Here is a 27,232-nt window from a genome sequence, read left to right as displayed (position 1 = left end):
CAACATATACATCACACATACCACATACCATACACACACCACACACGCAGCCACATCAAAGACACACACATACCACATACCACTCCCCCTCCACACACAACACACACCACCCCCAGACACGTACACAATCTTGGTACAGGCCATTGACCCTCTGCAGGAATTCAACTTCCTGCCTAGCCTGGCCCGTCCCCATCGCACATTAGGGAGTGTCCCAGAGTGCACACAGCCCACTGTCACGGCTAGGCTGCCACACACCTCTCAGCCAGTCCAGTGTCACTGCCTGTGTGACTGTTTTGCGGACCCCATTGGACTGTGCGGTCCCAGGACTCCCACACCATGGGTGCCGCCTGGCGCCTGACCTTGCAGGGACCTGCTTGAGGTATTGCCTGTGGCCGGTGGACTCACACAGTGAGGGTTGGGGACTTCTGTTGAGTGGGAGCAAATGGCAGGAACAGTCAGCATTTCCCAAAATTCCCATGGGCGGTTTGGCACCCATCCAGGCCCAGCCCAGGTTTATTTGGTGATAAGATTTGGTTTTGTTTTTTCCCAAGCCGCAAGGGCAGTGTGCCACCCAGAGCCCTGGCCTGGATTACCTCTGTTGTTCAGTGGCAGCCTGGAGCTGTGCCTCAGAGAGCGGGGCTGTGCTGGACACAGGGTGGTCTTATTCATCCTGGCCCTCTTCTTTACAGGGATGGTGATGAAGGACTCCAGGAGTGCTGCCTGTACACCCCCATCCAGGCTCCAGTGGGTGCCACTTGTCCCGGCCTGAAGTCACAGCCCCCAGATGCTGCCTTCCTCTGCCAATCCCTATACCTGCTGGGGTGGGCACCGAGGGCCAGTCCCAGACTTGGGAGCAGGGTGGGAGTGGGGTGGGGGTGGTGCACAGGGAGGGCCTCTATGTGGCCCTGATTGTTGGCTCAGTTCCCTCTGCTTGGGGGATGGGTTGAGGTGTCCCCTGGTTGTGACAGAATGGAGGCTGTGGGTTCTCAGCACCTGCAATCCCCACCCTACGTTTGGAACATTCTGTCCTGGCTCCCGAGTCTGAAGAAGGTGCAAAATGTGTGGTTTGGAACTCGCGTTGAATCTCAGCGTGGCTCTGGCTCTTGCAGACTCAGAATCTTTTCCATTCTAGCTGCAGTGTGTCTGAGACTCATTGTTTGCTAAGGATTGATTTCATGAATGAGTGACCTGCCCTCAGCGGGGCCCATCCTTGATTGAAGGCTCTGTTGTTGCTGTCTTGAAACTCTTAATAATGTCTGAACAAGAGACCTGGCATCTCCATTTTGCCCTGGGTTCTGTAAATTATGTAGCCAGTCTCAGTTCACTTTTAGTTGTCTGCCTTTTAGTATCTTTTTCATGTCAAACCATGTAGATGTATTTTTATAACTATAAAATCTAAGTAGCACAAAAGATAAAAACAAAGGACACATTTATTATTTATTGTGACCTTTAGAAATGGTCCACTTGTCCACTGCAGTGCACAAGCTGCTATATACACACCACACTTGACAATCCAGTCTGCCTGACTCCCAGGACAGCCTGTGTGATGTGCAAAATGCCATTCCCATGAGGGCGCATCATTTTTCCCCAGGACTTCTGAAGGACACAGATAGAGCTTGTGCTCTAGGCCACGCCCCCCCGCAACACCGTTCCTGTACTGGCTCCATGCTGGTGTCCAGAATGAGCCAGTTCACACTCCAGAGCCAGGTGTGGGGAGAAGCGGCTCCCAAACTCCCCTGCTGATCTCCCCCCGACCCCTAGGTGTACCTTCCAAGTCAGATGACAGTCATAGGCTAACATCCCCAGCTCTGCTTGGAACTCAGGAAAGGATACTTCTGGGTAGAAGAAAGATTCTGCGGTGGGCATGGACTTGGCCATTGAAGACCCTGAGAGGACATCTTGCCCACCCTCTCCAGGTTGGGCCCTGTCTGTGCTGCCTGGAGCCGAAAGAAAAAGATTCCAGCCTTAGAATCTGCGGGCATGGAGCTCCATGAGCTTTCTTGCATCTCATTCTAGCATTTGCCACAGATGCTGATTTCTTGCCTGAGTCATGTATGTTGAAGTTTTTGCTCATTTCTTACTAGGCTTAAGAAATTGGAATTCTCTGCCTCACAGATCCCAAAGGGCTGAACATGCCCCCAAGCCCGTGAACAAACTTTGAGCATCTGAAGGACAAAACCCCAGCTCCTAAAGCGTTCATGAGCACCCACTTTCTGTTCAGCCTGAAAGAGAAGGAGCACTGCTGCCCTCTGGTGGCCAGGAAGCAGAGCATCAAGGAGCCTCCTAAGGGAACTGGGTCGTCCTTGCTTTGTCTTTGGGACAGTAGCTTTGAGTCTTAGGTCAACGGATGTCCTTTCACTGTTCCTGGAAAATGGCAAGCTTGTCCTTGCCTCAGGGCCTTGGGCCTTGATGCTCCCTCTCCCTGGAATGTTCTTTCTCCAGCTCTCAGGTGACAGCTGCCTTCTCATTCTCTAGCCGTCAGACCAAATGCCACCTCCTCAGGGAAGCCCTCCTGGACCACTTCGTCTAAAATAGCAACTCATCCCAGCCCCTGCCACTCTATCCCATTACCCTGTTTCCCTTTGTTTATAGCACTTACCTGCTATTTGGAAGTATCTGTCTAGAGTCTGCATCCATTGCCTCTCTCCCTCACCAGATGTCGGTTCCAGGAGGGCAGGGTCCCTGTCTGTTTTGTTTGTCACTGGACTTCAATGCATTGTACATAGTAGATAGGCAAAAATACTTGTCAAAGAGGTAAATAAATGCATATCGACAACAGCTACTAGATTTAAGCACAGCTTCTGGTCTCAAAACCGCACTGTGATACAGGCAAGGCAAATATCACTCCCACAGGACAGATAAACAAATCAAGACTCAGAGATTTATGTGAGTTGCCTGAGCACCCAGCAAGGAGGAATGAGCCAGGGTCCCTTGTGCCTTCTCCTGTGCTCCCTCAGTCCTCTACCCTGGAGGGAGCAGACGGGGTCTCAGGCACGAGAGCTTCTGCCAGGAGGTGAGGCAGGCCCAGCAAGTGGGGTCCAGAGCTTTACTCCTTAGTCTGCTTGTTGAAGGAGGCTGAGCTGTGCCATTGTCCAAAGCTTTGCTTGTGGCTGAGGGGTGTGAGGCGGGAGGGGGTGAGGAAGGTCTGTCCACAGGAGGATGTAACCAGACTCCAGTCAGTGGCTGGTCTGCGGAGATACGTGTTCTGGAGCGGGAGTGTTTGAGGGGTGGACGGGTGGGGAAAGGTGGAGCCACTGTGGAAACTGTGACTTCTGCAGGGCCAGGGTTTGGCTGTGACATTCCGGGCTTCACCCAGACTCTGTCACTATACTCAGCCTGAGCCAGGGGCTGCCCTCTGACTCTGGGCCCAGCACCGGGTCAAGGGCTCTGATGCAGAGCCTAGGTCCCCTGTGCTGTGCTTGGGCAGGCAGTGGGGCTGGAGGGTGATGGTTATCTGTTCTCAAGCCTGGGATGACCAGGCCTGGGGTAGGCTCTGTTTCTGGGCGTCCAGAGCAGGCGTCCGGAGGTCAGCAGCATCTGCTCCTTGACTGGTCTGGTGAGAGTTTGATGGATTCTGTGAGGTGATTCTCTAAGATGCTCTGGTACTGGGGAAGGAAAGAGAGGCCAGCATTCATGTCCTGAGGTGCAGAGAGCACCGCCCGCCCTTCATTTCTTAATGGGCCTCAGAGCCTGGGCTCTTGTTTCCTCCCCATTGTACTTCTGGGAAACTGAGGCCCAGACAGGGAAGCCACTGGTGTTCCCCACCCTCCTTCTTCCCTGTGTTCCCCCTCCAGCCTCTTCCCAGGAGCCCAGAGCAGGTCAGTGTCTGAATCAGCGGCCCAAGTCTCCTGACCTCCAGCCGTGTCCTGTAATTTTCCATTCTCCAGAGGGGACAGCTGAGGTGTCATTTGGGCTCAGGCAGAGAGGTGATGGCCACTCCTCATTTCTCCTGGAGACCTCTTCCCGCAAATATTCCAATACCCGCAACCTCCTTTTCATTCTGCCCATCTCCCAGCTTCCCCTACTCGTGCCTGGAAAAACCCAGTCAGTCCTCTGTCCTGGCTGCGTCCAGGGAGCCCTCCCTAAAATGGACTCAATGTTAATCCTGGGCGCTTTTGCTTCTCCAGCCTCTCTTGTCCCAACAAGGGTTCAGAGGAAGCCCCTTCTCAGTCTGCCAAGCTTCTGCCTTTCCACCTGGCTTCACTGCTCACCAAGAGCCTGCCCCCCGACCCAGTTTAGGGGTTGGGGTGATATGGAGGAGGCCCTTCTTTAAGCAGATGGGTTCCTCAGGCTGAAGGGTTTCTTCTTCAAGGAATCCCATCTCTTCACGCTGCTATGGCCTCCGCTAGTCACAGAGCTCAATCTCCTTCATGTTCCTCCCATAGCCAGTACTGTGGGCCTCGGGTGAGTGATGAGCATTCACTCTGTGTGGAAGGGGTTTGTGCTACATTGGCGTGGACCTGAGCAGGGGCGGAGCCTCCTGTGTGTCACGCAAAACTGTCCCTGGCAGTCCATCTCAAGTGTCCTTCTCAGGGAGGCAACTTCCAGTGACAGGGGTGCTGCCTCCTCCTCTCTGATTTTATCTCCCTGGCAGCTCCCAGGCTCAGGCCAGACACCCAGCTGGCGAATGCTCGTGACCCTGGACCTCAGGAGGTGGTGTCCAGCCCTGCCTCCTGCACCTTGATGATGCCGGGCCCCCCAAATACGTAAGAAGATCCCTTGACACCTCATCACTCCCTGCCATCCCCAGACTGAGCAGTAATTTAACCCGATGGCACAGAGCTCGTGATGCTGAACCTGGGGTCCAGTCCTTCGTCACAAAGTTGATTTCTTGGGGATCCCCCATCTCTCACCCCACCCTGGTAGGATCTTGGGACCAGCAGAGCAAGTGCCGTCTGGGGTAGGTGTGAGAGACGTCCTCATTTGTTGCATGGGCAAAGCCTGAGGTTTTCATGCCAGTGTTGCCCTAATAACATCCGCACCCTCCCCAGGTCCAAGTCACCATTGAGCTCTTTGCATTAACGACATCATTTTCACTGACAATGGCAGCATCTTGTTTCTCAGATCTTCTGCAAAACCTCCAGGCCATAATTAGGTTTCTATGTCATTCTTTTCTCCAGGCCCCAGGCCTCTTGACAACTTGTGAATCTAACTGTGCAAGTAATAAAATGCTATTCCAATGCTTGCAGCATTTCAGTGGGGGTGTGACTGTGGGAGTCTGTCCCTGTCCCCCCCAGTGGCCCAGTGGCCTTGCCTTAAGTCCTGCATCCTGAGGACCGTGTAAAGCTGCTGTGATTCACCGAGCAGCCACCAGCCAGCCTGCTTCCCTCCACTGGACGTGGTGATTCTGTCTTTTTCCAATTAACCCCAAAAGAACTGGGCCTCTAAGCAATATCTCATGCTACTGGAGCTGGGCCTGACAAGCCCCAGCAGGGATGGTAATGCTAACTTTTCCTCCCCCTCCCCTCCCCCTCCCCTTCCCTTTTCCTTCCCCTTCCCGTTTCCCTTCTCCTTCCCTTCCCTTTCCCCTTCCCCTTCCCTTCCCCTTCCCTTCCCCTTCCCCTTCCCCTTCCCCTCTCCCTTCCCCTTCCCCTCTCCCTTCCCCTTCCCCTCTCCCTTCCCCTTCCCCTTCCCCTTTCCTCCTTTCTTTGACAGGGTCTCACGCCTATGGCCCAGGCTGGAGTGCAGTGGCACAATCATGGCTCACAGTAGCCTGACTTCCCAGGCTCAAGTGATCCTCCCACCTCAGCCTCCCAAGTAGCTGCGACTACAGGCACGTGCCACCATGCCCGGATAGTTTTTTATATTTTTAGTAGAGATGAAGTTTCAACCAGGCTGGTCTCAAACTCATGGGCTCAAACAATCCATCTGCCTTGGCAGATGTAATCTCAAAATGCTGAGATTACGGGTGTGAGCCACCATGCCCAGCTGGCATTGCTAACTTTCTAGGAGCAAAACCTCACCACCCCACATCTTTCAAAGCTGGTGGGTATCTCTTCTTTAATTCTTAGGGCATCCTTCATCATATTTTGTAATAACTGAATACCCTAACCCTTGAATGTGGCTAAATTTGTTACTAAAGTAACCTACCTACCTTCTTTCCTTTCAGAATGTTAACTGAACACCTACTCTGGTCTCTTTCAGAATGTTAACTGAACACCTACTCTGGTCTCTTTCAGTATGTTAACTGAACACCAACTCTGCTCTCAGCAGGTGCCTCACATATTGCTCTTTTTACTACAAGGCTCACTTGCAGAACTCAGACGTTTCCACCTGGTGTCTCGAGGAATCTTGAATTCAATATGCTCATGTGGACGTCATTACCCCTTTCTCTCATGAAGCCCCTGCTTTCTCCTTTGTTCTCTGTCTTGTTTGGCTCATGGAATCATTAATCCATTGTCCCTTCATTTGCCAAGCTAGAAACGTGGTCATCAGCCTAAACTGCTCCTGTTCCTTTCTCCCTGCATCTGACCATCATCAGCTCCTGACGTTTCTACCTCCAAAGTCTCTTTAATTCACCCTCACCTTGCCAGCTCTATCCTCTCACGCCTGGACTATCACAGTAGCCTCTTCATCACCACCCATGGAGCCCATCCTTTTGGCAGCACGAAGCTCCCCTGCTGAAAACTCTATGACACAGCTCCATTTTAAAACAGCATGTAATGCCCTCTCTGTACTACAATAGTATTTTATTTAACCCTCACAATAACCTCATGGGGAAGATATTATTATTTGTACTTTAAAGTTAGGGAAGTGGTGGCTTAGGGAGGCTGCACGACTTGCTCAGGGACGCACAGTGAGACGTAGAGCTAAGTATAAAGCCAGATCGTTCCAACTTCAGAGCCCCACCCCAGATGGGGGCTTACTCCTTATTGTAGAAGCACCTCCCACATCCTCCTCTCAAAACACCCTGGGCTGGAGCAAATGAACCCACAATCTCCCTGGGAAGGAAGGGAAGTTCCTTATAGGAAATGCCTTTGAAAACTTTTCTTTGACTTCAAAATCTGTATTTGTAAACTTCTGTTTCATCTTAAGAATCGATGTGAATTTTACATTCTATGCCCAGTTAAGTGTGTTTGTTTTTATGTGAAAATGTTTCTCCTTCAAATTTCTAAGCAAAAAAGACACTGCAGAAAGTCGTGCCCTGTTGGGTTTCAAGGTCCTGGGTGAGCTCCTGAGTACCCTGGGTGGCCTAGCAGTGCCATGTGGAAGGCGTGGGCCTGTGGTATGGCGTCTGAACTCCTGGTCAGGCTTCACCAGGCCTTGGTGGCCTTGCTGGCTTCATCACGAACTCTGTCCCCATGCTCTGACATTCCTCCACGCCAGGTTTCTTCTTGCCAACAAGACCTACAGTAGGTGTCTCCTGGAAGCCCCATGAACTCATGCCTGGGTCTCTGGCCTTGGCCTTCTCTCTGCCCTTCTTCCCCTCCGGCTTACACCCACCATGGCCTACCATCTCCACCTGCAAACTGTGAATTGCCTTCCAAACCTTCTGACATGTCACTTCTCCCAGCAGGCATCCTCACTCATCCTTGCCACCAGCTGCCTGGGAGTCACCTTCTCACCTTAATCACACCCCCCACAGCACTCACATCACTCCGGGATAGTCACTTATGGATATCTCACTCTACTGACCTCAAGTGCACTGAGGGTTGTATCTCCAGGTCTAGCCTGACAACTCAATGGATATTTATGGACTCAAATTATTTTCATTTTATAGAGAGGAAATGGAAGCTCAGAACAGTCATATGTCTTGCCAAGGGGTCCACTTGAGAGCACCAGGGCAGGATTCAAATCCAGGTCAGTCTGACCGCAGGTACCACACCCGTGACTTCCAGACTTCTGATCAGTGCACATGCCCCCATAAACATGGGGGACTGACATGGATTGCTACCCATTTAATCTTTTGCCAAGAAAGGGTGTTTAAAAACAACAACAAGCAGACAAGCCACTGTCTACTAAACAGCACCATGTCATAACAGCGACAGAGTCAGAAGGACCTAATTTACCCACAATACAGTAGGAAGGACATCATTTGAAGAAGAAAGGATACTCCTTCCCCAGATAGCACAGGTGCTAACCAGGCACAGACACGGGCTGTGGGCTGATGGACGCTTCCTGGTGACTAAGCATTTGGCAGTCGCTGCCCTGTGCTTGTGGAGGATTATTGATCATTATCACCACCAAGGGCAAACAGCATTCCTCAGCGATCCAGGAGGACGGCAAGAGCAGGCACACCTGTGCTTCAGGAGCAGACTACACCGCCCACTTCTTGACCAAGCACTAACAGATGGACACCTTCCTGCTTTCCCTTTCCCGAGACAGTGAGGGCCGGAGGGGAAGCAGAAGAGCCAGTGAGGGTCAGGGGAACCCTAAGATCAGGGCTCTGAAGCCTGAGGATGCCTAGCTGGGATCTTCTCCCTGAGCAGCCGCTAGAGGTAGCTGCTGCCTCTCTCTGTCTGGGACAACCCCTCACTGGGGCCTGGAGAGCTTCTTTCCAGAGCCGCTGCAGAGGGCATCCCATGGGGGCGGTGGATGCTTCCACATAGGGGAAGCCTCCAGTCCCCTACCTTTATTTGCCCATTTCCTCAATTCAGAACCATTGCTGCGATGATCCTTTCCCCTCTCCTAAGAAGCCCATGTTGATGAGATGTGGCAGAACGATGACACAAGCTGAGCCCCTCCCCCTGCCAATCCCAGGGCTTCCAAACTCCACACCAGACTGACGTTAAAACCACGCCACTGCTTCCAGGCGGCCTTCCGTGGTCTTCCCCACCTCCCTGCAGAATTCAGACGTTTTCACCTGGTGTCTCAAGGAAACTTGAATGCAATGTGCTCACATGGACGTCATTACTCGTTTCTCTCATGAAGCCCCTGCTTTCTCCTTTGTTCCCTGTCTTGCTTGGCTCATGGAATCACTAATCCATTGTCCCTTCATTTGCCAAGCTGGGAACCTGGTCATCAGCCTAAACTGCTCCCTTCTCCCAATCCCTTCTTCACTTTCCCTCCTCCCCACCCCCTCCCCTGCCCTGCGGCATGGGCTGTCTGTGTGCCCTTCCTCTAGGCCCTACCCCAAGTCCTGTCCCACCATGCCACACTGTATTACAATCACTTAGGGGCCTATCTGCCTGCCTCTTCAGACAGAGGGTCCCGGGGCCTGTACAGTGCCTGCCACACACTCAACACATTCTTGACGAACCTTCATACCTAGGGGTCTACGTCTATTCATCTTTTGGATCAGAAGATGTCAGCAACTCCTGCAAGTTTGATATTTCACTTGGGTGAATCCCTGGCACCTCCTGCCAATGAAGATTGGACTAGACCATCACTTCTCAAACCCTTCCTCAGTTCGGATCTCCAGGGCTGAGGTACAGGACTGGAGTTTTTAGATACTCCACAAGGGATTTGGTTAGTTAGCTGGATTGACAGACCGCTGACTGCACGCTCTAAGGTACCTTTCTACCTCTGGCATTCTGCGGTTCCAGAACTGGAGTGCTGCTGAACCCATTCCATAGCTAATTAACTGAGACGATGAGCAATCCCGTCCCACCCACAACCCTGCCCGTACCCCAGATGTTCTTCTCTGGAAGTGCCTGAGACCCTCCCCAATCCAGGGGGCAGTCTTGGCAGGTCTTGCCACCACAGCCACTCACCCTCGACAGAGCCCGACTGGCCAGCATCTCAAAGGCTTGCACCACATTGATGTCATTCTTGGCACTGACTTCAAAGTAAGGAATATCTTTCTCTTTACACCAGCCTTGAGCTACTTCCTGGGGTACCTGAATGAGGGGAAGAAATAAGCATGGTTCCTGTATTATCATCATCACCATCACCACCACTGCCACCATCACATCCTCACCATCCCCAGCAGGGCCACCACCACTCCCATTTATTGAGAACCTCCCAAGTGTCTACAACTTTAAGTATAAATGTAGGAGGTGGGAACTGTTAGCTCCATTTCACAGATGAAAAAACGGAGGTCTGGAGAAAAAAAAAACTTGCCCAGAGTTTGTGAGGTTGAGCAGGATTTGAACACAGGCCTGGTGGAATTACAGCCCACTGCACTTTGCTGCCTTCCTAAGGCCTAAACTAAGAGCTTCTTCCACCATTGCCTCCTTTGTCAGTCCCTTCAAAGGGAGCTGCGCATGAGAGACACCAACCAGGAAGGGCTGGAACTGAGGACTTTCTTCTCCAGCCCAGCTAAGGAGGCTCACACTCAGGAGGCCTGTTGCTGGGCAGAGACTCGGGTCTCGGCTGACCCTGCTTCCCCCAGGGTAGGGTCCTAGGAACAATTAATAAGCTCCTACTATGGGCCAAGGCACTGTGTTAAACGTCACTTTATCACGTATGAACTCATCTCATCCTCTCCATAATCTTGTGAGATGGGCATTGTCAGTTCCACTTTATAGACAAAAACACTGAGGCTCAGAGAGGTTCAGCAACTTGCCCCAGATCACACAGCTGAGAGAAGGCAGAGCTTGGATGCGGCCCCAGCTCGGTGCTCCCCCTGACATCTGAGTTGCCCTCTACAGGGCGCTGCATAAGAACCATGCCTCTCCTTTTCTGTCTTCCTCTGGGAGCTCAGGGTCAGGAGCTCAGCTCTTGGCCTGGCATATGCGAGCCACTAGGCACAGGCTGAATGACTACATCTCCACTCAAGTGCAAACGGTGTTCAATTTGTGATGTTGGCCTGGAAATGCTCTGGAAGCCCTCTGGGTTACTTCCAAAGACAATTGGTACGCCGAGTTTGATGTCTGATTATTTGGGGAAGGGGAAATGACCACATATTGAGCATTTGCTGAGCCTGGTACTTTATAATCATCATTTCAATTTATTTAGGGGAGCCAAGGTCTTTCTCATGGAGAAAGGACCATTCCACCCCCTCTCAGAACACAGTGCAGGCCGAGGCAGATCAAACACTGCCCCTGTTTCATTGTCTCTGTGACTCCTGCAGGTCCTGGGAATGTCTGTCTTACTGGGATAAAAAGTCCCAGCTGATCTCAGCTGACCCTTTCCTCTGACTTACCATGACCAGATCTACCCAAGTGCCCGGTTATGACAGACTTTTTAATCTCATTTCTCCCTGCTCTCTGTTTGGTTTCGAATGATTGCATACAGACTCCGAAATATCATTGTGATTATGTTGCAAATTAACATTCTTTTTATATCTCCCCCTCCTACCCACCCCAACCTCAGAAAGCTGGCCTGGAAAGAAAGCTACCCAGACAGTATTTTTCACTTTTCTCTTCCAATCCCAGAGACAGTTCCATGATTTTTAAAATTGTCTCATCTTTTATTTATAAAATGAAAGTTATTTATAATTTAGGCTCTGACTGAAAATAAGCTCAGGGTGTGATAGCTGGGGACTTGGGAAGTATGACAATTCTGCAAGTATTGCTTGCATTAATGTTGCTTTTGGTCAACAATATACTATTGACATTTCACTTTTCTGGTTACAATTTTGCTTGTTCATTGGAAGCCAAACATTTGAGAAAATTAGTCCAACTGGCATCATTTTATTTATGAAGCTTTTCCATCTCATGTGCATTTAAAATAATCGATCATACAAGTGCTAAAATTAGCATGTCAAATACTAATTACTAAACCATTAAACCATCACTAAAAATAACAAAGGATATTTTTCGAAAGCATGATCTTAAGTCTACGGAATCACTAGTAAATCAGAAATTACCCACCTGAGCACAGAGCAAATAATTCGTGCCCCAGTGAATAAATTCCTGGTAGCACAGATGCCAGCAAAGCTGTTCTTTCTCACAAACTATCTTTTTCCCTATTACCTTCTGTAGAAGGAGCAGGGATTTTTTTTTACGCTAAATCAGTAATTTCTTTAAAATTATTCTGGCTATATATGCCTGTTTTTATTGTGGTAAATATACCTAATAAAATTTACTATTTTTAAATGAAACACTTTTTTTTGAATTTTTGTTTTGTTTTTGGAGAGATGGGGGGGGGTCTCGCTATGCTGCCCAGGTTGGTCTTGAACTCCTGACCTCAAGCGATTCTCCCACCTCAGCCTCCCATAGTGCTGGGATTACAGATAAAATGTACCTGACTCATTGTAACCATTTTTAAGCATACAGTTCATGGGTATTCAGTACATTCATATTGTATTCACACTGTACATTCCCCACTATTCATCTTCAGAACTTTCTCACCTTCCTAAACTGGCTATATATATATTATAAATATGTGTGTGTATATTTATGCATGTATATGTGTGTATATATGATGTGTGTGTGTGTGTGCGGCTTTTTTTTTTGTTTTTTTTTTTTTTGGCAGTGTCTTGCTCTGTCGCCCAGGCTGGAGCGCAGTGGTGTGATCTTAGCTCACTGCAGCCTCTTCCTCCTGTGTTCAAGAGATCCTCCCAGCTCAGCCTCCTGAGTAGCTCAGAATACAGGTGTGCCACCACACTCAGCTAATTAAAAAAAAAATTTTTTTTTTGTAGAGATGGGGTCTCGACATGTTGCCCAGGATGGTCTCGAACTCTGAGCTCAAGCTATCCCCCAACTTTGGTCCTCCAAAGTGTTGCGATTACAGACGTGAGCCACTGGACCAAGTTGCAGTACATTTTTAAATACTCATTTTCTTCTTATTAGATAGGAGAAGCTGCTGTATTTTGCCAGCTGTCCCTTGGAGATAATAATGAGGATCATTTCCTCGTTCCATTATTTCCATTATGGAAATCACATCCTTCCCATTATTACTCAGTCTCAGGAAATCTGTGTTCTGGTCTCCGCCCTGCAGAGGAGGTAATGGAGGCATATCGACCAGGTGGGCAGGTGTGAGCCCGCATATGCGGGACGGGCTCCGAGGAGAAGACGCCCCACAAGAACATACCTCTTGGCTCCTTCTCCATGTCAACACCTGGCCAGGGGAAGGCAGAGCCCTTGCTAGGTTTGTGCAGAGTAAAGACATTTGAAGGCTGGCACTTCCCAGCCTCCCCTCTTGGGGCTTTATAATCCCAGGTCTCAGAATTAAAGTCCTTCCGCTCTCTCCCACCCACCTCCTCCTCTCCACATCCCTGTTCTGATTTCACTATCGCTCAGTGCCTCCTCCCTTCCCCTATCCTAGTCCACCTCCCTACAAACCCCTTCCCTGGGCCTACCTTGTTGGGAGACAGGCTCTCCTCTCCTCCATCCTCTCCTCAGCCCTCCTCCATCTTCTCCAGGGACCTCCCTGTCTGGCTGAACCCTGGCTTTTCCTAGAGTCATGCTTCCCGAGCGCCCCCTCTTGCCCTCCCCACTGGGACTATTTGCAGACTTTACTCATCACAGATGCCAGAGAGGGGGCTGGCTTGCCTGGTGCCTCACTGCCTCTTTCAAACCTTTGTTCTTCCTCTCTCTGGACACCAAAGCTCACCCAACCCTGAGGCTTGGATTGGACCCCCTCTACTCCCGCAAGACAACACCTGCCCTCCTCACCTTGCCAGATGCCCCTCATTCACTAAACACTTGCCACCTAGTGAGGCTTCCTAATCCCTCAACACACAGCGGCCACCTCTCATGGTAGCCTCAGAAATCCTTTGCTGCCCACATTCTCTCCATGTCAGCCTCTTCCTCTCAGGACCTCTGTAAAAGAAGAAGCCTGGTCTCCTGTGCCCTGATCTCCTTTCCCTCAACCCCCTCAGGCCCTCCCTCCTGCTGCCCTGCTCCCCAGCCTCTGCCACCCCAGCCCTGGCCCTTCCGCCTTCCCTGGTCCCTCTTCTTTCCTTCATGGTTTATTGGTGCCCTCACAGCTCTGTCCTTCCTCTTCTCTTGGTTGGAAAAGCCCTAGTCCAAAGTTCCTTGCTCCTGGCTTGTACCCTACACAGACCCCACCTCAAACTCATGGTCTCCTCCTTCGGTGGAGTCCTTGGTGTCACCCATCAGATCTTGTCCTTGTCCCTAAGTAGCTCCTCCTCCCACTTCTCCCAAGAGTAACTGGCAAAGCTTCCTCATGGTTCTTAAGCCTCGTATTGGTTTCCTCCTTTTCAACAGAAGATGGCACCTCTTATTTCACTGACTCTTGGTCTTGAACTCCCCCAGCTTCCCTCCTCCCACCCTACAGACATGAAACAAGATGGAAGTTAAAATGAAAGTTTTGGCAGAGGCACAACAACTGGACAGATGTCAGAGATAAAGCAGGTGGAGACAGTCCACCCTGGGTACATATTCCCAAAGGCTCATGACCAAGACTTTCTTGGATGACTCGAAATCCCACAGCATGGATATAAAAGGCTTGAAAATGAGGATTAGGAGGGATTTCCTTGGAGAGAGTTATATTGTGGGTACAACTACCCCTGCTTCTCCCAAGAGGAGGAACAGGTAAGGACTCACCTCTAGCTGAAAGATGGTGTTGAGGAGAGTCGTTAATGTACAACCCCTGGAGTTTGGTAGACATGGTGGACTGGTGTCTGACACATACCTGAGATATCTGAGGCAACAGGCAACAGGGCAGAGAGAGAAGAGGCTGCACCGAGCACCAGCTTACCCTTGTCCCCCAGTGGAGCCAGAATGCATGTGTGTACCTTGTGAAGGATATGTGGATTCAACAAAGAGAGAGAGAGAGAGAGCAAGGGAGAGAGAGTGCACAACAGGCTGGGGCCGGCTAAATCCCACTTAGAAACTGCTTGGAGGAAAAGGTGACCCCCATGGGGTGGGGATGCTGAAAGCTAGGGGTTGGGGAGGAGAACGCAAGACACTTGTCATGGGAGGTACAGTGAAATGCTCCCAGTGGAGACTTCCAAAGGACCCACACAAGTGACCCACAGAAGAAAGCGCTTGCAACACCTGTCAGGCCAGAGAGTGCGAGACTGTCTTTTTTTTTTTTTTTTTTTTTTGAGACAAAGTCTCACATTGTTGCCCAGGCTGGAGTGCAGTGGTAGGATCTCGGCTCACTGCAACCTCCGCCTCCCTGGTTCAAGCGATTCTCCTGCCTCAGCTTCCCAAGTAGCTGGGATTACAGGCACCCACCACCACGCCCAGCTAATCTTTTGTATTTTTAGTAGAGTCGGGGTTTCACCACGTTGGCCAGTCTGATATTAAACTCCAGACCTCATGATTTGCCCACCTCGGCCTCCCAAAGTGTTGGGATCACCGGCGTGAGCCACCGTGCCCAGCCAAGACTGTCTTACGATAGTACCAGTCAAATTAGAATTGCCCTGCTCTCCTGACCTCTTCTCCCTCTTCCTGCTTTACTCTTGACAGGGTCTGAAACGGGAATTACTATCCCAGATAAGAGGAGGAAGTGTGGACATCAAGCTTGGCCGTGAGATTCTAAGGACCTATTCCCTTTCTTAGACCACAAGGTTCTCACCCACAGCTGGTCCCAGTGGGGGAAAAAATGGAGACACCTTGCCTTTGAATGAACTTAAGACCTTGCTTATTATCTGAGGCTGGATATTTGTAATTAGAGAATTGACATGGAGTTTACAACCTGAAGTGACCATGGAACAGATGACTCCTAGATCTCTATTTCCAGCACATACTTCTCCTTTGAAATTTCATTCTTATGCATTCCAAAGCCTGCTGGCCATTTCCAACTAGTTGTACAAGCTCCTCAAACTCAACATGTCCAAACCAAAAATGTTTCTTTCTCTATGAACCAGAGGCTCTCCCTTCTGTAGACGGTAGCTCAGTTGGAAGCACCATCCCTCCCTCCCTTTCTCCATGCATAAACACACTTCATCATGCCAAATGATGCCTCATTTCCATTGCTTTTCTCAATTTGAACCATTGTGAAAATGCAGTTCAGACATGATGATCCAGTTCCCCATTACTTTTCCCTATTTGAAACACTAAAAAGAGAAACTTGGTTTAAACAGCTCTTTTTGGTGGCATCTGGACTTTTGGCCCATGAGCATCTTTTACAAATTCAGTCTGCCATATTCTTTCCTCATTAGTAGGCAAGGATTAAAAGTGCTGTCTTCTCAGTGCCCTGTAATGGTAAACACAAGTGGGGTCACTGTAGTCACAGGGCAGACCAGCTGTTAAGCGGTTAACCCGATGGTCTGGAATATGGTTCAGCTAATAAAAAAATTATTACTTCCCCAGAATACTTGTATACCCAAGAATTTATAACTGCAGACCTCCAACTTGACCCTAGGCAGAAACCCTGTGCTACAGATTAATTCAAATTCCACTGAGACCTGCCTCCTGCCTACATCTGATGCCTTAACTCCTCCGTTTCCTGTCTCTGGACAAAATTGCCTTTAGTTCTCAGTTTATATCATGCTGTTTATTCAGCTCAGAACCCAACTCTTCTAGGAAGCCTGTCCTATATTCTAGGCTTGGGTAGATGCCCCTTTATTGTGGTTCCTTAATGCCCAAGGTATGTCTCTATTATTTCATTTACCATATTGTATCGTAATTATAATTTTATTTTATAATTATCTTTTAAAGTGTCTGTATCTACTACTAGACTGTGAAATTCCTGAAGTAAGGACTATGCCTGATTCAGCTCTGTATGTGTGGGACCTAACACTGTGCTGGGCACACAGTGGATGCTCATATATTTGTTGAATGAATAAATGAATGAACAGTACCTTCCGGTCTGCCAGATCGATCTTGTTCCCCAACAACACCATGGGGTAGGACTGCTCCATGGGGACAATCTTGGCTAGGACGTCACCCCGCCAGATATCCAGGGCTTCAAAAGACTCCAGGTCGGTGACATCAAAAGCTAGGATGCAGCCATCGGAGCCTTTGTAGAACGTGGACACCATGGAGCGGAACCGCTCCTGACCGCCAGTGTCCCAGATCTGGAGGGGAAAGCAGCCGCCCCATGGGACTGTGATGAGTGGCTGGAAGGTGGCCCAGCTGGGTTACATCATGTCAAGGCTTCTTGTGCTGGGTAGGGAGCAGCAAGCCCTGGTACAAGTTCATATGGTTCTTTCACACCAAGGCATCTTGCCCCTCCCACACACATACACTCCAACACCTTTGCGGTAACATGTAACATCCTGAGAGTAATTTCACATCCGACCTCTCATTTTTCCTCTGGGTCATCAAGGTGGGAATTGTTACTCCCATCTGACAGATTTGGAAACTTGGACCTTGGGAATGTCTTGCCTAAGATCACCTGCCAAGTTTTCCAGAGAACCTGAGACTAGGCATGGGGACTCTCAACTCCTGGATTAATGCCCTTCCTTCTAGATCAGGCATCAGCTTTTTTTTCTATAAGGAGCAGATAGTAAATATTTTAGGCTTTGCAGGTCATTCTGTCTCTGTATGCCAATTATTACTCAACTCTGCCATTGTAGTGCGTAACATGATAAGTTAACCAATGGGTATGGCTGTGTCCCAGTGCAGTCTTATTTACAAAAATAGGAGGTGGATCAGATTTGGTCCATGAGCTGAAGTTTTCCCATTTCTGCTCTAGACCTTTCTAGCTCTGGTGCACATCGCTACATGAGTGGCTGTCAGGGCGTGGGGCGGATTTTCAGTGTATGTACTTTGAAGAGGGAAAAGGAAGGCTGCTCACCTGTAGCTTCAAAGTTGTGTCACCCAATATGATAATCTTGGAGAGAATGCTGGCCCCCAGCGTGGTCTGGTATTCCTCATAAAACGTCTTGTGCACATATTGGTGAAGGAGGGAGGTCTTTCCCACACTGAGGAAAATTCCAGACACATGTGAACACACACATGCAAACACACGTGCACATGCTTCCATACCATTCTCAGAATCTCCCCAGGCCCCTCTTGCCACTGTCTCTCCCTGAGATTCTGAATTTCAAATTTCTGTGGTCCATGAACCATACTTTGAATAGCAAGGGAGTAGGAAATGGTTTCCAGAAGTAGAAGCCAAGCAGAGTGAGCAGAGTAGTCTGGAGACAGTGGAATACCTTACAGTGATGGTCAGGTTTTTTCTGTGTGTATAGGACGTGGGAGGACAGATAGATGCTAAATGGCTTGCCTAATTCACACAGCTGGTTACTGCAGAGTCACTGCAGATCTAGGACTAGAAACCATCTGTTTACATACAGCTTCTTTCTCCCAACTAAGCTTTTTGGAGGGTGTGATACTGTTGCTGGTGTCACCCTGAATCAGAAAGGGACCTACGGGAGATGGGAACACACCGGGAGTCTCACTGTCCTTGGGTGAGGGGCTGCTTCCCAACTCCCAGAGCTGAGCTTGGCTTACCCAATGGCTCCGACGATTATGAGTTTCAGGTCCACCTTCTTCCGGGGATTCATGGAGGGGCTTCAGAGCCTGTAAGGAAACAGAGGTCATCCACATGCTGGCCAGTGTTCCTTACAGCCATTGTCACTGAGTGTGACTGAGTGTGGCCTCTGCTTTCCCCTTTTCAATGGGCAAGTTCCTGCCCTGGAGACCGGGTGGGGTTCTCTGAAAGAGGCACATAATTCAGCAATCTTCATACATCTTCTCCCTCACTTTCTCTAGGGGCCTCCCCAAAGCTGGAAGGGTGGTGACCCTCCAGAACGGGTAAATCTCTCATCCCTCAGCTCTACCAACCCAGCTCTTGGAGGCAGCCTGGAGTGCCAAGAAGGCAGGACCGGATTGAACACAAGCCTTGCAGACAGCCCAGCCTGGAGCCAGGGATGGAGGGGCGTGCAGGAGGAAGAGATGGGGGTGGGCAGGACAAGGGGTCCATTGTCAGGACTGCGCAGAGGCTCTGGGTGGAAGAGTGCCCCTCCCCCAGTCCGAGATCTTGCTGCAACTGCAGAATCAAAAGGCTCCTCTCTAATGCAGCTGGCAGGGGTGTAATTCATCCATGTTTCTGGAAAGCTATTGGCAGCAAGTGTTGAGAGCCTTAAAAATGTTCCCGCCCTCCACTTCTAGGAATTTGTCCTAAAGAAATTATCTGAAATGTGAGTAAAGACTTGTTCAAGAATGTTCTTCACTGTACTGTTTATAAATATCCAACACGAAAGTAGTGGTTAAACCATAGCACACAATGAACTATTAAGCAGCCATTAAATGGAGTTTTTGAGAATATTACAATAATATGGGAAAACGCTTGTGCCCTAGGATCTAAATAGGATCCTAGGATACCTTAAAATCTAAATTAGAAAACAGAAGATGGTAAACCGTACACAAAATACCACCCCAACACTTAAATGAGTTCCCACTTGTATAGAAAAAGGCCTGGAAAGAAATATATTAAAAATTCCAGCAATTCCACCATAGGATATATAGACAAAGGAAATGAAATCAGTATGTCTACACTCCCGTGTTCACTGCAGCGTTGTTCATAGTAGCCAAGATATGGAATCAACCTAAGTGTCCCTCAATGAAAGAAAATGCGGTACATGTACACAATGGATACTGTTCAGCTTTAAAAAAAACTTACAATTTATGACACCATGGGTGAACCTGGAGGATCTTATGTTAAGTGAAATAACTCAGGCAAAGAGACAAATACCATATGATCTCACTTGTATGTGGAATCTAAAAAAATTGAACTCATAGAAGTAGAGAGTAGAACAGTAGTTACCAGGGGCTGGGCTGGGTGGGCAGTTGGGGAGATGTTGGTCAGAGGATAAAATATTTCAGTTAGCTAGGAGTAAATTCAAGAGATATATTACACAGCATGGTGACTACAGTTAACAACAATGTATTGTATTCTTGAAAATTCCTACTAGAGTTTATATTGTGTCCTCACCACTAAAAGATAAGTATGTGAGATAATGCAGATGTTAATTACCTCAACTTAGCCATTCCACAATGTATGCATATTTCAAAACAACATGTTGTACATGGTAAGTGTGTATGATTTTTATCTGTCAATTAAAAAACGTAGGTTATTAATTCTGGGTGGTAGGAAATTACATCATTTTAATTTTTTTCTCTATGCTTTTTAATACGTTCTTTTTTTTTTTTTTTACAATAAATATGTCCTGTTCCTATAAGAGAAATGTATATGTATGTGTGTGTGTGTGTGTGTTTAACAAGGTAAAGCAAAACTGTTGTAGGATACACGCTTAACTGGCCCTTTGTTTCACCCATTCATGCACATATGCATATGTACTATCCTGGACTCCTGGGTCGTTTGTCTTTGGATGCACTAAGCTTACTGAGTAAACCTTGATTTGACTCTGCTCAGATGAGGTGTCAAAAGTTGGCCAGCTTGTATTTCCCCTAGTACTTGGAAAAAAGCTGTAAATAGGACATCCTGAGGTGCTGGTTCTGGTTCTCACTTTGCCACTGTGTGACCATGGGCCAGTTACTTCCCCTCTCTGAGTCTGGGCTTTCCAACTGGAGAATGAGCCAGCTAAGCCCCGAAGACTCAAGATGTCTTCTTGGTGAAAAATGCTTTATCTGCTGGAGCTGGACCTCATTGGCCATGAGAGTTGTGCTTGGGACACAAAGTTAAAACGAGAAGCCCCCAGAGATTTAGGATTGTTAGTGTCCCCTTCATGAACCATGTCATGGACTGTATTAGTCTGTTCTCGTGCTATAAAGAACTGCCTAAGACTGGGTAATTTATGAAGGAAAGAGGTTCAGTTGGTTCCGTGTAGCTGGGAAAGCCTCAGGAAACTTACAGTCACGGTGGAAGGGGAAGCAAGCACATCCTTCCTTACATGGCAGCAGGAGAGAAAAGTGTATAGCAAAGTGAGGAAAAGCCCCTTATACAACCATCAGATCTTATGAGAACTCACTCACTATTATAAGAACAGCATGGGGGAACCACTCCCATTATCTAATCACCTCCCACAAGGTCTCTTCCCCAACACATGGGAATTACAATTCAGATTACAATTCAAGATGAGATTTTGGGTGGGGACAAAGCCAAACCATATCATGGACCAAAGGTGATTTGAAGCTCTGCTCAGAGCTGTTTGTCCTAGGAGCTGGAGTTGGTGGCACTGGAACTTCTGCTGTAACCCAAGAGTGCTGGGTTGGCATGGTGAGCAATGGGTCTTCTTCATGGTCCATCCATTCATGCTTCAAATGCCTACATGCCTACTGCATGCAAAGTCTTGTACTAGACACTGGGAACAGCACAGAGATGGAGCAAATAGGAACTCACCATAGGGAGTCATCAAGGAAGAAAGGACAGGGGCTGAGTGATGGCACCAGAGAGAAAGTACACAGCACCCCAAGAGAGGCACAGGGAAAGTGCTTGAGAATTCAGCAGAACTAGGTCCTGAAGAAATGAAGCATGTGGTTGGGGAGGAAATGAAATAACCAAAGCCTTGGGAACAGATGAATGGAGAAAGTGGCCAATTTGCTTCAGGGAAGGATGAGGTGAAAGGTGTAAAGGAAAGGCTGGAGAGAAAGCAAGATTAAGATGGACTGTGAATATCTGACCAAAGATCCTGGCATTGACTCATTCATTCATTCATTCATTCACTCAGCAAACATTTCCTATATTCCAACATGTAGAAGAAGGCAATTCAAGGCTTGAACCTGGGCTGGCATTTTATAACGGATGCTGCTGTCCATGAGGGAAATCAGTCAAAGGAGAAATGGTTCAGAAACCCCTGAAAAAGCATGGCTCTCAAAGTATTTGTTATCACTTTGGAAGGGGCCTAGGAGCAAAGGGAAGCTGTTTCCTAAAGACTGATACAACATGCTAACTTAGCTTTAAAAAGCAACACAATGCCTTAGAAAGAAAGTCAGAACCAAAGGCAGGCAGGAAAAAGCGGGAGAAGAGGTAGCACTGGCTGAGCCCCTGCAGTGGGCTGTGCTAAGTATTCTACCGAGGGCAGGCCATCTTCATCATCACCCTCTGAGACAAGTACAACCAAGCTCCAAGAAGCTGAGTAATCACAACTCACCCAAGCCTGCACAGGGGGTAAGTGGAAGAGCTAGTATTTGAATCAAAGCCTGAGAAGGCAGGGTGCGGTGGCTCAAGCCTGTAATCCCAGCACTTTGGGAGGCCGAGGTGGGCGGATCACAAGGTCAGGAGTTCGAGACCAGCCTGGCCAACATGGTGAAACCGCATCTCTATTAAAACTACAAAAAAAAAAAAAAAAAAAAATAGCTGGGCTTGTTGGCACACACCTGTAATCCCAGCTACTTAGGAGGCTGAGGCAGGAGAATCCTTTGAACCCGGGAGGCAGAGGTTGTAGTGAGCCGAGATCACGCTACTGCACTCCAGCTTGGGTGACAGAGCGAGACTCCGTTTCAAATAAACAAACAAACAAAAAATGCTAAGAAGACTTTCCTGTGTCATGCCTCCTAATCATCAGAGTTTGAACCCATAGAATCTGTGTGCACAGGAATCTAGGGCATTGGGCTCAGATTTGGTGAATTTCAACAAAACCCTAGGAGAGTTGGAGAAGACAGAGAAAGGCTGCCAAAGTGGCAGAGAGGTACAGTGGGGGTAGAGAGAACTGGAGTTGCCCAACAGGAGCTATATGTAAGGACTGACCACAGGGTCAGAGACACAGCATGCTAGGCAGAGGGCAATGCTTTCACACGCTGTCACAGGACCATGCAGCAGTGCTGGAGTACATCTCATGTTACAAGCTAACATTTGTTTGGTGGGCACTGTGCTGAGGGCTTTGTGAATACACAAATACACAATAGCATTGTGAGGGTTAAACAAATTATACATTATTATAATACACTGAACACATAGAATACAATATTCATAGAATATTGTTATACATTTACTGGCACAAATTAAGGACTCAAGAAACGTTAGCTATTTTATCGCACGCGAAGATAGCCTGTGAGATTGATACTATTATTATCTCTGTTTTACCACTGAAGAAACGGATGCTTAGAGTGGTTAAGCAGTTCAGCCCTAAAGATAGGAAGCCTGTATGTGTCAGAGTGGGGTTTGAAGCTGGGATTGGAGTCCAGGCCTAACCCGAGAGCCGGCTCTCTTAACTACTGGGTTCTACTGTCTGTAAAACTAGAATGAGACTTACATGCCCTGCTCCATAGTGCCCCTGTTAGAGAGCTAGGGGCTGGATGGGTGAGGGTTTGATGCAGGGAGGCCAGCGGCGTGCTTAGGAAGGGAAAGCTGGGGCAGGACAAGGAAGGTAGAAGGTATATGTGAGACATATAACAGTAGGTCGCTATGCACAATGTGTAAAGCACTCATAGATAATAAAAGGCAACACACCTATCAAAAATGGGCAAAGAACATGAACAAGTTACCAGTTGAAATCTTATAAAGAATTAGTAAGCTTTGAAAACACACTCAACCTTACTATCAAGGAAATTGACATTTCAAAATACCATTTATTTTCACCCAGTAGAGTGGCAAAAATTTAAAAAGATTGATGACAATGTTTGGGGTTTGCAAGTGTGTTGGGGAAACAGTCTTGCATATTGTTGGTAGAGTATGAATTAGCATGGTCTTTTTGGAAGGCAATTGGACAATATCAAAACTTAATATGCACACAGCCTAGGTTCTCATTCTAGGAATCTGTCCTACAGTAATGCTCACACATATGCTCAAACACATATTTGTACAAAGGTGATTGCTAAAGCATTGTTGTAATCTAACTGTCCATCAGTATGAGACTCTCTACATAAAGTCTGATCCATTAATACTCTGGAACAATTGGCAGTTTTATTTTTTATTTATTTATCTATCTATTTAGAGACAGGGCCTCATTCTTTTGCCCAGGGTGGAGTGCAGTGGCGTGATCATAGCTCCCTGCCACCTCAAATTTGTGGGCTAAAGTGATCCTCTCGCCTCAGCCTCCCAAGTAGCTGGGACTACAGGTGTATGCCACCATGACCAGCTAATTTTTTATTTTTCATTTTTTGTAGAGATGGAATCATGCTTTGTAGCCCCAGTTGGTATCAAACTCCTGGCTTCAAGTGATCATCCCACCTCGGCCTCTCAAAATGTTGGCATTACAGGTGTAAGCCACCACGCCTGGCCAAGGGCAGTTTTAAAAAGTGGGAAGCTATACATGAGGCCTTTAAGTAAGAAAAAAGAAAATCATTGAATGTTTTATATGGTATGATACAGAAAGCTAAGGGGAGATATACATTCAATGATTCATAAGAGAGATGGGAAAGGTAGATTAGAGGCTGAGATTTATCGTTTTATGTTATATATGTTTTGCTTTAAAATTTGTTACACAAGCCTAAGTTGTTTTTGTAATTTAAGACTATCAAATAATCACTTAACATTTCTTTAAAAAGACGTGTGGATGGCAGGCCAAAGTAATTTGAGTGTGATTTCAGATAGGACAAATTCCTTCTGTGGGCAAGAGAGTGAGGCCGTCTGGTGCCATGGAGTGATCGTGACTTCAGGACTCAGAATTCTCATCCCGGCTCCACACATTTGTGACCCTGGGTGGGTTACTGAACTTTGGGGCATTTGTTCCCTCATGGGTAAAATGGACATCACTCATGGCTGTGGCTTCCTCTGCAGGTGACATGTGTCATGATCTTATAGCACAGCAGGGTCCCCAAGTTGGGAAGGATCCAGATAATTGTTTACCAACTGGGAGAGGGGGTGAGTCTAGAGGCCAGGGCCCTGGTTGGTCATGCTTGCCACTTCCTATGGTGTAAGCACTTACACCATGGCTGACTTCAAGCCACCAGCATGGAGCCTGCTCCAGTACACTCCTGCAAGGACCTCAAAGGTCATTGATGCCAAGCACCACCCTGTGCTTGAGTCATCTCTTCCACATCCACAAAAGGTAGAGCCAGACCTGCCCCATGGAACTGCCTCCCGCTCCTAGGAGTATTTCTCCTGAGGGCCACACAAAAAGTGCTCAAGATCCTTGTAAGTTACCTCGGCCTTAACTTTGGACTCTTGCATCCCACCTCCTCTCTGCTTCTTTCCCCTGGGTGCTCACTCAGGGTGTGCTGCCACTGCAGGTTCCCCTACCCCATCCCAGAAGAGTAGGAGTTTGCTGAGGCTGCTATTTTATAAGAGCCTAGTCCTTGGGCCCAGTGTCACTAGGAGCAACGAGAGAGTGACTGGGACCAGGTCTGTGGGAAGTGGGGGTGGCTTGTGGGGTGACACAGGCTGGCTCGCCTAGGAGGCACATGCGGATCTCATACAGTGGTTGGAGTCCCTTTTCGTGTCATCTCTGCTGGGCTTTGGCAGTAGCTGTCTTTTTAAGCCTCATCCCACCCACTCAGCTGACTCAGATGCTTCAAACCAGGGAATCCTCCTAGAGGCCAGGCTGAGTCATCCTCTACAGTTAAGTAACAGTGAAAAGCAGGATTGAAATGCAAGACTCTGCCTTCTGCCAGCCCTGGTCCACACAGAGCAGAACTTGCAGTGACTCACTCCCCACTGGAGGTCCCTAACTCTTTCCCCTTCTGCCTAGCAGCACTTCCAAGCCTGGAGTCCTGGTCCTGCCCATTTGCCAAAGCTACAGGGTAGCTCAGCCCCTGTGGAGTGAGAAGGACTGAGTTGTTGCCAAGCCCCTGGGCCTGGGACCAGCCCTCCAAAAACATTGGAACCCCCTTCGCTCTCACTTCTCACTTCCTTTCTCTCCTTACCCCGCTGACTCCAACCTGAAACCAGGCACAATCTTCTGTCCCATGTGTGTTGGGAGGGGTATCACTTCTGCTGACAGGAGACTAGTGAGCAGGGGCAGGTGAGGATTCTGAAGCAGACAGAGTCTCCTGCCCCCATCATACTATCTTACCAGGCTCTTGTCCACTTTCAGCACCTTCCCTTCCGATCCCATACTTTGGAAAAGGACAAATATATCCACCCTAAAAAATAATGGGACCTACAGTCGTGGAAGCAAAGTTTGTCTGTGAAAAGAGGCTATGTAGAGAGCACAAGGCTTTGTTACCTCCCAGTAATGCTCACAATTCTGCCTCACCCACCTCAACCCTAGCAGGTCTAGACCTGCTCCCTCTGGGAAGTGCACCTACAGCCCTGGTTTCAGGAGGCTCGGTGCTCTTGTCCTTTAGGTTATTTGTGGGTCTTGTCTCCTCGCGTAGACTGTCCATTCCTGGAGGGCAGGGCTGTGCCTCACACCTCTCTGTATCCTACTAAAGAGCCTGACCAGTGCTGGGATTCTAGAGGTTTCCATGAACAACCACCCATCCACTCATCCATCCCTCTGTTCATTTGTCCGGCACAGGCAGTGTGTGCTTACTAAGCCCCAGCACTGTGTAGGTCTAAAGATATAGACAAGTTACTATCTCCATGGGAACTTTTTGGTGGGACATTGATCTGTAAGCCCAAAGAAATTATTTGTATTAATACATAATACCTAGCAATTATAGAGCACTTGCAGTCGACAAAATGCCACTGAAGCCCAGTGGATTCCTGGGTCAAGAACAACTAGTTGGTGGTAAACTGGGTATAGAACCCAGATCCGTCCGACCCTATTCATTGGCTCCCCTGGCATTGCAGCACTGGGCAAGGAGAAATATTTATGATTTAGAACAGGAGGGACAATTTCCTACTCCAGGGGCCAAGCTTCCCCTGATGAGACCCTGGCCAACACAGTTGCGTCCCAGAAGGCACTCTGTCAATGTCACAAGGGGACTCTGGGTGCCAGCAGGGTTTTGCTTTCAACCAGGGCTCTCGTTTCTGGCAGGTCCTGCAGGTTTGAGGCAGCAGCGCTGCCCTCTTCTGATGGGGCCAGCAGCTGCGTCCTGGGACTGATGGCCTCTGTGGGTCCCCGAGCTGGGCCCCAGCTCTTCGCACAGGCAGGGAAGTCCTTTCTTGCTGCCACACCCTGGGAGCTTCCTCAGGGTGGGATCTTTGGGCTGGATCTAAACTCTGAAGCTGCCAGATTGGAAATCTCATCCTTGCATTCCCTGCCTCCACTCCTCCACCCAAACACCCAAATAACTCCCAGGGCTGCGGGGGCAGACAGAAGCACTGAGACAAACTCCCGGGGCACTTACAGCTGTGGCTGCGCAGCACTCGGCCTTCGCTCTGAGGGTGGGTGGGAGTCCTCGCTCAGTCTCCTGGTCTCTTCTTAGAGCGATGGTCTCAGCAGGGCCAAGCAAAAGGCTTTGGGACAAAGACGGGCCAAAAAAAAGTCTGTTGAAGCCACGCCACTTCCCTCTGAGTTTTCCTCCTCTCCCTCTCGTGCACAGACTTGGGAAAGTTGCAAAAGAGGCTGGGCCGGGTGACCTCAGCTGTGTGGGTGGAGGGGGTGGAGTGGAATGGAAAGGCTGACTGGATTTGGGCCCTTGAAGAATTTCATTTATAGGAACCCTGGCCCATGGTGATGGGAGCTGTGGGTCAGGGGCCTGCAGGGTAACATGCCCCATTTGTGGGCTCTATAAACAGCCTCTGGTTGGCTTTAGAAACTTCTGCTTCTGCTGCTGGAAGCCACCCAGTAAAGGGGCCCTTTTGTTTTCATTGA

General features: G+C 48.7%; 1 protein-coding gene and 1 long non-coding RNA gene across 3 annotated transcripts in view; one reads left to right on the top strand and one right to left on the bottom strand.

The window, feature by feature from the left end:
* The window catches only part of LOC104661726, a 42,775-nt gene extending 39,998 nt beyond the window's left edge, over window positions 1–2,777 (top strand). Inside the window, exon 4 of the long non-coding RNA XR_747883.2 lies at window positions 690–2,777. This is a non-coding gene — a long non-coding RNA (uncharacterized LOC104661726). The remainder of the gene's footprint in view (window positions 1–689) is intronic.
* On the bottom strand, window positions 1,413–26,980 carry RAB7B (RAB7B, member RAS oncogene family). Of its 2 annotated transcripts, XR_004058958.1 has the most exons (7): window positions 26,766–26,980; window positions 18,141–18,209; window positions 17,482–17,608; window positions 16,544–16,759; window positions 9,654–9,779; window positions 2,600–3,605; window positions 1,413–1,937 (listed from the first exon to the last, which is right to left on the bottom strand). XR_004058958.1 is itself a non-coding variant. In XM_010362484.2 (6 exons), exons 2-6 carry the CDS (start codon window positions 18,191–18,193, stop codon window positions 3,528–3,530), a joined length of 600 nt encoding a protein of 199 aa, XP_010360786.1. In that variant the 5' UTR covers window positions 18,194–18,209; window positions 26,766–26,980; the 3' UTR covers window positions 1,413–3,527. The 2 variants fall into 2 exon arrangements, 1 of the variants encoding a protein (XP_010360786.1); XM_010362484.2 differs by having other exon boundaries at window positions 1,413–3,605.
* Window positions 26,981–27,232: the final 252 nt, after the last annotated feature.

This window comes from Rhinopithecus roxellana, chromosome 8 (genome assembly GCF_007565055.1).
Source record: "Rhinopithecus roxellana isolate Shanxi Qingling chromosome 8, ASM756505v1, whole genome shotgun sequence".
Lineage (NCBI taxonomy): Eukaryota > Metazoa > Chordata > Mammalia > Primates > Cercopithecidae > Rhinopithecus > Rhinopithecus roxellana.
The sequence above is the reverse complement of the archived record's forward strand: the minus strand, read 5'-3'. Positions and strand labels throughout refer to the sequence as shown.